The sequence below is a fragment of the Chiloscyllium plagiosum genome, unplaced genomic scaffold (genome assembly GCF_004010195.1).
Source record: "Chiloscyllium plagiosum isolate BGI_BamShark_2017 unplaced genomic scaffold, ASM401019v2 scaf_10873, whole genome shotgun sequence".
Taxonomy (NCBI): domain Eukaryota; kingdom Metazoa; phylum Chordata; class Chondrichthyes; order Orectolobiformes; family Hemiscylliidae; genus Chiloscyllium; species Chiloscyllium plagiosum.
This window is the reverse complement of record NW_025215300.1, coordinates 50,855-62,427: the sequence shown is the minus strand read 5'-3', so window position 1 is coordinate 62,427 and position 11,573 is coordinate 50,855. Positions and strand designations below refer to the sequence as shown.

Genomic DNA, 11,573 nt, shown 5'->3' with positions numbered 1-11,573 from the left:
AAGGCTGGTAGGTATAGGGAATGCTGGACGACTAAAGAAATTAAGGGTTTGGTTAAGAAAAAGAAGGAAGCATATGCCAGGTATAGACAGGAGAGATCGAGTGAATCCTTAGAAGAGTATAAAGGAAGTAGGAGTTACTTAAGAGGGAAATCAGGAGGGCAAAAAAGGGACATGAGATAGCTTTGGCAAATAGAATTAAGGTATATCCAAAGGGTTTTTACAAATATATTAAGGACAAAAGGGTAACTAGGGAGAGAATAGGGCCCCTCAAAGATCAGCAAGGCGGCCTTTGTGTGGTGCCACAGGAGATGGGGGAAGATACTAAACGAGTATTTTGCATCAGTGTTTACTGTGGAGAAGGACATGAGAGATATAGAATGAGGGGAAATAGATGGTGACATCTTGAAAAATGCCCATATTACAGAGGAGGAAGCGCTGGATGTTTTGAAACACATAAAAATGGATAAATCGCCAGGACCTGCTCAGGTGTACCCGAGAACTCTGTGGGAAGCTAGAGACGTAATTGCTGGGCCTCTTGCTGAGATATTTGTATCATCGATAATCACAGGTGAGGTGCTGGAAGACTGGAGGTTGACAAATGTGGTGCCACTGTTTAAGAAGGGCAGTAAAGACAAGCCAGGGAACTATAGACCGGTGAGCCTGACCTTGGTGGTGGGCAAGGACAGGATATACATGTATTTGGAAAGGCAAGGACTGCTTCGGGGTAGTCAATATGGCTTTATGTGTGAGAAGTCATGCCTCTCAAACTTGATTGAGTTTTTTGAAGAAGTAACAAAGAAGATTGATGAGGACAGAGCGGTGGATGTGATCTCTCTGGACTTCAGCAAGGCATTCGACAAGGTTCCCCACGGGAGATTGATTAACAAGGTTAGATCTCACTGAATACAGGGAGAACTAGCCATTTAGATACAGAACTGGCTCAAAGGTAGAAGACAGAGGGTGGTGGTGGAGGGTTGCTTTTCAGACTGGAGGCCTGTGACCAGTGTAGTACCACAAGGATCGGTGCTGGGCCCTCTACTTTTTGTCATTTACATAAATGATTTGGATGCGAGCATAAGAGGTACAGTTAGTAAGTTTGCAGATGACACCAAAATCGGCGATGTAGTGGACAGCGAAGAGTGTTACCTCAGATTACAACAGGATCGTGATCAAATGGGCCAATGGGCTGAGGAATGGCAGATTAGTTTAATTTAGATAAATGCGAGGTGCTGCATTTTGGAAAAGTAAATCAGGACAGAACTTAGACACTTAATGGTAAGGTCTTGGAGAGTGTTGCTGAACAGAGACCTTGGAGTGCAGGTCATAAATCCTTGAAAGTGGAGTCGCAGGGAGATAGGATAGTGAAGGTGGCATTTGGTATGCTTTCCTTTATCAGTCACAGTATTGAGTACAGGGGTTGGGAGGTCATGTTGCAGCTGTACTGGGCATTGGTTAGGCCACTTTTGGAATATTGCTTGCAACTCTGGTCTCCTTCCTATCAGGAGGTGGTTGTGGAGCCTGAAAGATTTACAAGGATGTGGCCACTGTTGGAGGGTTTGAGCTACAGGGAGAGGCTGAACAAGCTGGGGCTATTTCCCCTGGAGCGGAGGCTGACAGGTGACCTTATAGAGGTTTATAAAATCATGAGGGGCATGGATAGGGTAAAGAGGCAAAGTTTTTTCCTTGGGGTGGGAGGAGTCCAGAACCAGGTTTAGGGTGAGAGGGGAAAGATATAAAAGAGACCTAAGGGGGCAACTTTTTCATGCAGAGGGTGGTGTGTGGGGAATGAGCTGCCAGAGGCTGGTACAATTGCAACATTTAAAAGGCATTTGGATGGGTACATGAATAGGAAGGGTTTAAGAGGGATATGGGCCGGGTGCTGGCAAATGGGAATGGATTAGGTTGGGATATCTGGTCAGCCTGGACGGGTTGGACCGAAGGAGCGGTTACCAAGCTGTACATCGATGACTGAAATAGGATTTCCTACATCCATGCAACAGGGGGCAGGGTGGGTGTCATTGGATTAATACAGAGTAGAGTACAGGTGGAGGAAATGGGTCTGTTCTTTTACACCACCATTACAGATGTGATGGAAGAGGTGCATGAGAACCACAGAACAGAGGCAAAAATTCAAGGGGGGGGGGGGGGAGGAGGGGAAAGGGGGTATCAGGTCAGGTGCATAAACAGAAATTGCAAGGTAACAGAGGGAGAAGAAACAGGGATTGGGGGGGAAAAAAAAAAAAAGAGACAATATATAATTTTAAAAAAAAGACAGACACCAAACAGTGGACAAGAACCAGGAACAACGGCAAAAGAAATCCTTTGTGGGATAGGAAGGAGTTAGAGGATCAGAAATATGATGAGGCTCCAGGTTTTCACAGCAATCCGTGCCCTGAACACATCTCGCCTGAACGTGACCCTGAGTGTGTTAGAGTTAAGCAGACATGACCGATTGGTCATGTAAATAAGTCCAGAAGTGTAGTAATTCAGGGACAGGCAGTTCAGTCCAACACAAGCAACAGCTTAGATTTGATTCCCTACAGTGTGGAAACAGACCCTTTGGCCCAATCAGTCCACACCAAAGAGTAACCCACCCAGATCCATGTCCCTCCGACTAATGCACCTAGCACTATGGGAATTTTAGCATGGTCAATCCACCCTAAGCTGCACATCCCTGGGCACTGTGGGTAATTTAGCATGGCCAATTCAACCTGACCTGCACATCTTTGGATTGTGGGAGGAAACCCACACATACATGGGGGAGAATGTGCAAACTCCACACAGTCACCCAAGGCTGAAGTTGAACTTGGGACCCTGGTGCTGTGAGGCAGCAGTGCTAACCACTGAGCCACTGTGCTGGGGCCTGGTCATGGCTGGTGACAAAATGAGAGAGACAGAAGCAGATGGCATCAGGGTTAGGTTTAATTTAAGTGATAAATAACAGCAATGCTTTATTAAAAAACAACAACATGATGTGAGCACAGCATTGCGCACCTGTCACAGTGCCCAATGCTCGCTTTTGTCTGAAATCTGGGGCTTTCATTTCTTGACCTTGCCTTGGGATGCCACTGCCTCCATGGCTGCCTTCACAGTTGCCTCGTCCCCCAGGAACTTCATGGGACCCGTAGGCTTCAGGTTTGCGTCCAGCTCGTAGACAATGGGGATACCGGTGGGCAGGTTGAGCTCCATGATGGCAGCGTCAGACATACCTGAACGGGGAAAGAGAGACAGCAGTGAAACTCAAGTGGACACTGAGAAGCAGCAGCAGTCACTCATCACACTGCGCTGTAGGCTGTGAAAACAGCAGTGATATATCAAAACCTGATGGTGTGGAAGTAGTCTGTTTGGCCCATTGAGTTCAGAGCCTCCAAACAGTGCTCTCCCCGAAACCCTACATTATCCTCTGATACTGTGGGCAATTATCACGGCCAATCCACCCTAAACTGCACATCTCTGGGCATTGTGGGTAATTTTGCACAGCCAATCCACCCTAACCTGCACGTCTTTGGACTGTGGGAGGAAACCGGAGCACCTGGAGGAAACCCACACAGACACTGGGGGAGAATGTCTGTGTGGAGTTTGCACAGTTGCCAGAGGCTGGAATTGAACCTCGGTCCCTGGCACCATGAGGCAGCAGTGGTAACCATCTTAAGACACTGCAATACTGATGCACAGATTTTCTGCAGGCCTCCATTTCAATAGCTTTTATTTTAAAAAGATGTCACAAGAGCTTCTGCTGGTGCACTGAAGTGATCTGTCAGCTAAAAGCTGAATTCAAAATGAGAGAGAAGCAAAGTGAGGAAGAGGGCATGTATTAGAACATTCTAAATGACCAAAAGGCAGAGGGTCCAGGATTACAGATGGTAGGAAAAGGTAGTCTCCAGACTGGATTCAAGGGGAGAAAGCATTAATGCTGTCCGGCTCAAGTTTAATATCGACTATCTAGTCCCTAGATCAACCCTGCCCAGGTCAGTGACAGGAACGCCTTCCAACACCTCTGACATTTACCGAGCAAGTCTTCGCTGGCTTGGGTTACACACTCAGGGTGTGCTGCGGTTATTAATAGCACTGCAATCTCAATGAGAGGGAGCGGTCACTCAGTCAGTAACGGTAACGTGAGCCTCAGGTTTGAAGAGCTGCTGGGGTTGAGGTTGGGGGAAAAGAGGAGTGACCTCTCCAGAATGGGAAACCTGGTCAGTTTTACATAAACCTGACTCAGCATCACTGATGGAGCATCAAAATAGCCAGCGCTGTAGAAGTCTCCTAAAAGGTAGCCAATACCCTTAAGTTTGACAGAGTTCCAGGGTATGCATCTGTGGCCCCATCTTTCAGGAGAGAAAGGAGTTAGTTTGGGTTTAGATTTTTAACAAAAATCAGTCAAATGCTACATTAAATAAAAAGCCAGGCTTATTACTAAGCATACACCACACCACGCAAGAAATTCCATGTGCAAAGTTGTCCCAAATCCTTCCTCAAAAACTAGTGTATGTTAGAGACTGGGTGGACTGTCTGAAACAGGCTACCACAGTCCAGCACATTTTAAAAAGACATTACAGGCTGAAAAACATAGTAGCAGCTACATGGAAAGAAATTGGGGTGGCTCAGTGGTTAGCACTGCTGCCTCACAGCATCAAGGACCTAGGTTCGATTCCAGCTTCAGGCGCCTGTCTGTGTGGAGTTTGTATATTCTCCCCGTGTCTGTGTGGGTTTCCTCCGGGTGCTCCGGTTTCATCCCACAGTCCAAAGTTGTGCAGGTTAGGGTGGATTGGTCATGCTAAATTGCCCATAGTGTTAGCTGCATTAGTCAGAGGTGGGGGAAAAAACAGGTCTGGGTGGGTTACTTGGAGTGTGGACTTGTCGGGCTGAAGGGCCTGTTTCCACACTGTCAGGAATCTAATCTAGACGGCTACTATTTCAATACTGGGACCTTGTACCTGAACTGGGCTTTCACATGGTAAGTGCTTTCAGGACTTGTGTCCTGCACTGAACTTGGTCATGCTAAGTTGCTCTGTCCTGTCCAGAGATGTGCAGGCTCTAGGTGGGTTAGCCATGGGGAAAATGTCGGGTTACAGGGACAGACAGGGGAGCGAGGGTCTAGTTGGAGATGCTCTTCAGGGAGGAAGAGTGTGGACTCAATGGGCCGTATGGTCGGCTTCCACACTGAAGGGATTCGATGTATCAATAATCTATAGAAATTCAGAGTAGTGTCACAGCTGTAATATTTGGTTAGCAGGAGAGTTAAGGTTGAGCCAGAGATGGGGTGTTATCACATACCCAGGAATGCAATGGCACCTCCATTTTAAAATATAATTCATTGGACATGACTGGCCAGCATTTATTGCCCCCTCCCTAGTTTCCCCTTGAAGGTGGGGGTGAGCTGCCTTCTTGAATCGCTGCAGTCCACCTGCTGCGAGTTGACCCACAATGCCCTGAGGGAGGGAATTCCAGGATTCCGACCCAGCAGCACCGAAGGTCCTCCGGATTTGGAGGAAGGATCCACAGGTGAGGACAAACACGTGTCGTCCTCCCTGGTCACACACTGGCCCCAGAGCTGCCGGAATCACTGTCTGTTCAACGATGCCACACACTGGGCAGGCTAAAAAAGGGTCTAAGTCAACATCGACAGACGTGGAGCTGGAGAAGCCAAGCAGCACAGTCGATGTTTCGATGCCAGGACCCTTCCGTCAGCTCCTTTTTCCTCTGGGGTACCAGGAATGCTCATTCTCTTGCCCAAAGAACAAAAAAAAACATTCCGACCCTCCACGAGTAGGAAGAGAGACGGAAAGCAAATGATTCACTCCGCCACATCTGGTTAGGCACCCCTCCCCAAGTGTGGCCATAGTTGTTTTTAAACCAACAGGACAGTCACAATAAGGGAAGAGTTCATGGGGAAAGAGGATATGCTGTGTCACTGCATAGAGAGAGAAAGCAGAACAAACATGTATTCAAGTGACAGCAATAAGACAGACACACACACACACAGACAGAGAGAGACACAGACGTACAGCAAGGAAACAGACTTGGACTGAAGGGTCTGTTTCAAGTTTAGAGAGACAGTCTCTCGCTCTCTTTGCCCCAATGCTCTTCTGAGTCCAGGGTGGACAAGAAGCCTCCTGTTATTCAAAGGTCAGTTGTAATCAATACCTCCAGAGCAGCCAGTCACTTAATATCCCCAGTGCTGGATATAGCGAGACCTTCATGCTGCCCTGAAAGTGACTTTTAAAGGGCGAAAGCTTTCGGATAAGCCGGAACACGAGTCCGCACCCAGTGGGCGACGTGGGGACAGACAGGGACTGAAATAATAATTAAAAAAAATCACAGCAGGCTTTTGAACCCCAACTATTGGCAGGAGATTCCCCTCAGGGATCTTTTTAAAAATAACTCCCCACCATCAGCATTTTCTCCACCCCAAACCCAATTTCAGAACTAAGGGAGTAATCCCTTAAAAGGAGAGGTGATGGGCTGGTGGTATTATTGCTGCACTGTTCATCCAGGGGCCCTGGGGAGATTGGGGTTCGAATCCCAGCCCAGAATGCACAGTTTGAATTCCATCAAAATCTGGAATTAATGTTCGATCAATAATTGTGGGGGGTGCCCATCTGAGTCACTTCCTTTCAGGAAGGAATCTGCCATCCTTACCTGGTCTGGCCTACATATGACTGCAGACCCACAGCAATGTAGTTGACTCTCAACCTTGATAGGGACAGGCAATAAACACCGACACACACACAGGCAGAGAGAGATGATGCCAATCCTAGTCAGTTAGGTGCCCATATTCCAATGATTTTTTTTTTAAAAAAGAGAAGGGGACTCCAGTGCCACTTACCCTCCAAGTGTTTGACAATGCCACGCAGGCTGTTGCCGTGGGCCGCGATCAGCACTCGCTTGCCTGCCTTAATCTGTGGCACGACCACATCATTCCAGAATGGCAGGGCTCGTGCAATGGTGTCCTTCAGACTCTCACAGGCAGGGAGCTCACCGGCCTTCAGATCTGCATAGCGACGTGCCTGTGAGGTGGGGGGGAGAATAAAAAAGGCAAAAATAAATATTGGCAACACAGAGGCTAGCATCGCTGCCTCCCAGGTTAGATTCCAGCCTCAGGCGACTGGCTGTGTGGAGTTTGTACATTCTCAGTGTCTGCATGGGTTTCCTCCGGGTGCTCCGGTTTCCTCCCACCAGGTTAGGGTGGATTGGCCATGGGAAATTAGCCATAGTGCTCAGGGATGTGCAGATTAGGTGCATTAGTCAGGGCAGACATAATAGGGAATGGGTCTGGGTGGGTTACTCTTCAGGGGGTCAGTGTGGACTGGTTGGGCCGATGGGCCTGTTTCCACACAAGGGATTATTACCTTTTTTTTTTAACAATAGATTGAGTTATCAAAAACCGATTTCAAAACAAAATTACACCTTCAAACCCACCACACAAAACCAAACCATGAGAGAATGTATTCCTACAGAATTAAGTGTGAGCAAATCTAACTCTCATCCTTTCATTCTGCATCAACATCCAAGAAAATATTCAATTATTTTTTGAAAGAGGACACCTTTTAAAAAAAACTGACTTTAAATAGAGGAAAAGCACACCTTTAACTGCTTCCTAACATTTCTCTGAAGGAGTTTTGCCATAATTCTCAGGCTATGCCCCTATTCCAGGAATCCACAGTGGAAATAATTTACCTACCCTGACTTTTCCCTTTAATATGGTGAAAACTTCAATTAGGTCACATCTTAACTTTCTAAATTTGAGAGAAGACAGACCCCATTTGTATAATTTCAAGCTGCTCAACAGTTTAATCTGCCTCTACTGTTTTCCTCCCCCCCTCCCTGGAGTTGATAAATTTGTAGTTTGTCAGAGACTCAACTGTTAATATATTCAATGGTTGTGCATCCACAACTCTTTGAAAGACAAAGTTGCAAAGATTCATAGTGGACAGCAAAGAGGGTTACCTCAGGTTACAATGAGATCTTGACAAGATGGGCCAATGGGCTGAGAAGTGGCAGATGGAGTTTAATTCAGATAAATGCGAGGTGCTGCATTTTGGGAAAGCAAATCTTAGCAGGACTTATACACTTAATGGTAAGGTCCTAGGGAGTGTTGCTGAACAAAGAGACCTTGGAGTGCAGGTTCATAGCTCCATGAAAGTGGAGTCGCAGGTAGATAGGATAGTGAAGAAGGCGTTTGGTATGCTTTCCTTTATTGGTCAGAGTATTGAGTACAGGAGTTGGGAGGTCATGTTGCGGCTGTACAGGGCATTGGTTAGGCCACTGTTGGAATACTGGAGAGACATATTAAACATGTCAATCTTTTCTGCACCCTTTCAAGGATGTTGCCAGGGTCAGAGGATTCAAGCTACAGGGAGAGGCTGAACAGGCTGGGGCTGTTTTCCCTGGAGCATCAGAGGCTGAGGGGTGACTTGAGGTTTATAAAATCACGAGGGACATGGATAGGGTAAATAGACAAAGTCTTTTCTCTGCGGTCGGGGAGTCCAAATGTAGAGGGCTATATGTTTAAGACGAGAGGGGAAAAGATATTTCACGCAGAGGGTGATACGTGTATGGAATGAGCTGCCAGAGGAAATGGTGGAGGCTGGTACAATTACAACATTTAAAAAGCATCCAGATGGGGACACAAATAGGAAGGGTTGGGAGGGATATGTGCCAAGTGCTGGCAAATGGGATCAGATTAGGTTAGGATAGCTGGGTCGGCATGGACATGTTGGACTGAAGGGTAGTTTCCGTGCTGTATGACACTCATAACTTAACCCCTGAAGGATCAATCTTGTCAAAGAGATTGCCAGGGCAATCCTGTTTTTTTCAGTAAAACAGGATGGCAATGGGAAGACAGGCAGCAGGGAAAGAGTGTATTTTCAAAGGCAGTCACCTGGCAGAGGTTAAAAAAGTGCATTTACTCAAAATGCAAGCACAACTCTATAAACCCTCCCCTGAGAAGCAGAATGTTTGATGTTCAAAATTCCAAGGGAACACCAGTGCTAGCCTCCTCCTCATCTCCTCCCCCCACCCCCCCAGCCAAGTCTGCAAGAGATACTCTGCCAGTGATGAGTTTGGGGAGGACTAGTTCCACATCTGATGATTCAGTTATTAGCAGAAAAAGAAAAAAAAAAGGGAGGGGAGAGGTGTAGCTCAGAGAACGACTGATTCAGAGGATGTGGTGCACAAGAGTTTCCATTCCATTTTACTCAGTGAGAGAGAATGGATCATGGGGAACTGCACGTCTCACTGTGGGAGTGGGGGAAGGGTGGGTGGACAAAGAGAGAGAGAGCACGAGAACAAGAGAGAGTCTGAAAGCAGTTAAAATGTGGACATGCTTCCTACACAAATCCACCACACACTGGATTCAAATGCTGCATCTAAAACAAGGATGAGTTATCAAGCCTTGTTAAGCACATGCACAGAACAGGGGTCTGCACCACATGTGCTCCTTCACTGAAATGATGTCTCCCCAGTATGCCAGCAGACTGACCACACAGAACAATTCACCCCACCCCACATCAATCCACCCAAACTCATTTAATCCCACAACCGGTCTGTCACCCTACCAGCCCACTTTCAGGTATTAACAATTGAGGGGTAGCTTTTAGGAAAGCATTAATCCCTACCTCCCCCAACCCCCACCTTTATCCCCACAGGGCGCACTCAGGCTACCCTCTCACCTTTACCCTCCCCCAGAGGGGGGGCCACACAGACCACCCTCTGACCTTGACCCTCCCCCAGAGGGGGGGCACACTCAGACCACCCTCTGACCTTTACCCTCCCCCAGAGGGGGGGCCACACTCAGACCACCCTCTGACCTTTACCCTCCCCCAGAGGGGGGGGCACACAGACCACCCTCTGACCTTTACCCTCCCCCAGAGGGGGGGCACACTCAGACCACCCTCTGACCTTTACCCTCCCCCAGAGGGGGGGGCACACTCAGACCACCCTCTGACCTTTCCCCCCACCGCCCCCCGCGGCGCGCTGCCCTCTGACCTTGCTGATGGTGCAGTAGTGGGGGTGCTGGTCGTCCATGGGGGGCGGCGGCACGTCGAAGGACCGCCTCCAGACGCGGACCTGCTCCTCGCCGTGGCGGGCGGCGGTCTCCGCCTTGTTGAGGCCGGTCAGGGCGCCGTAGTGCCGCTCGTTGAGGCGCCAGGAGCGGGTGACGGGCAGCCACATCTGGTCGGTGGTGTCCAGGATGATCCAGAGGGTGCGGACGGCGCGGCGCAGCAGCGAGGTGAAGCAGCAGTCAAACAGGTAGCCGGAGTCCCGCAGGGCCTGGGCCCCGCGCTGCGCCTCGCCCACGCCCCGCTCGCTCAGCTCCGCGTCGAACCAGCCGCAGAAGCGGTTCTCCTGGTTCCAGGTGCTCTCGCCGTGCCGCACCAGCACCAGGCGGTGACACGCCATCGCTGCCGACCCGGGCGGGAAACGCAGGCCGTCCGCAGCAGCACGCGCCCGCCCGCCGCCAACCGCCACGCTCTTTATACCGCCGGGTGGGGGGAGGGGGGCGGGGCACGAGGGACCCTCCCATTGGCCAGGGCTAAGCCGCACCCCCATGGAGGCGGGGCTCAGGGGCACGGGAGACCCTCCCATTGGCCAGGGCTAAGCCGCACCCCCATGGAGGCGGGGCTCAGCGGCACGGGATACCCTCCCGTTGGCCAGGGCTAAGCCGCACCCCCATGGAGGCGGGGCTCAGGGGCACGGGAGACCCTCCCATTGGCCAGGGCTAAGCCGCACCCCCATGGAGGCGGGGCTCAGGGGCACGGTAGACCCTCCCATTGGCCAGGGCTAAGCCGCACCCCCATGGAGGCGGGGCTTAGGGGCACGGGAGACTCTCCCATTGGCCAGGGTTAAGCCACACACCCTGCCCGGAGGGGCGAGGTTCAGGGGCACGGGAGACACTCCCGTTGGCGAGGGTTACACCACACCCCATCCCCGGGGGCGGGGCTCAGGAGACCCACCCGTTGGCCAGGGCTACTCCTCAACCCCCATGGGGGCGGGGCTCAGGGGCATGGTGATCATCCCATTGGCTCGATCTTCACCAACCAATCCTTGGGGGCGGTGTTCAGGGGCACGGGAGGTCCTCCCATTGGCCCAGTCTTCATAACACCCCCTCCTATTGGCACGAACCTCGACGCCCCCATGGGGGCGGGGCTCTGGCGTACGTAAGCTCCTCCCATTGGCTCGGACTTCACCATGAGGGCGGGGTTCAGAGGCACGGGAGTCTCTCCCATTGGCCCGGACTTCACCACATACCCGCATGGGGGCGGGGCTCAGAGGCACGGGAGACCCCCCCATTGGGCCGGCCTTCACCACACCCGGCTGGGTGGTGTGGACATTGTCTGGGTCCGCTATAACCTCCCATTGGCCCTCACGTCACCCCACGCACAGAGTAGGCGTGGTCTGGGTCCGGGAACGCGGACAATGACCACCCCCCGGGGGGCGGGTCAGAGGGAGAGGAGACATTCCCATTGGCCCCGCCTTCCCCATCAATCAGTGAGCGAGGGTCCAGTGGGCGGAGAGACCGTCCCATTGGCCCCTCCCCCAGGGGATGGGGGATGGGGATGGGGGGGGGGGAT

The 11,573-nt window shown here is 50.7% G+C and overlaps 1 protein-coding gene across 1 annotated transcript; it reads right to left on the bottom strand.

Moving 5' to 3' along the window:
* Positions 1-2,904: 2,904 nt before the first annotated feature.
* On the bottom strand, positions 2,905-10,566 carry LOC122548262 (phosphoglycerate mutase 2-like). The gene is made up of 3 exons (XM_043686793.1): positions 9,988-10,566; positions 6,827-7,007; positions 2,905-3,209 (listed from the first exon to the last, which is right to left on the bottom strand). Exons 1-3 carry the CDS (start codon positions 10,549-10,551, stop codon positions 3,040-3,042), a joined length of 915 nt encoding a protein of 304 aa, XP_043542728.1. The 5' UTR covers positions 10,552-10,566; the 3' UTR covers positions 2,905-3,039.
* Between the last annotated feature and the right edge of the window lie 1,007 nt (positions 10,567-11,573).

Coding starts and splice junctions, on each gene's coding strand:
- LOC122548262 (XM_043686793.1), bottom strand. CDS start 10,551: ATGGGGGTGCGGCTTAGCCCTGGCCAATGGGAGGGTCCCTCGTGCCCC. Junction 7,008..9,987: donor ACTACTGCACCATCAGCAAG/GTCAGAGGGCAG, acceptor CCCACCTCACAG/GCACGTCGCTATGCAGATCT. Junction 3,210..6,826: donor CATTGTCAAACACTTGGAGG/GTAAGTGGCACT, acceptor TTCCCCGTTCAG/GTATGTCTGACGCTGCCATC.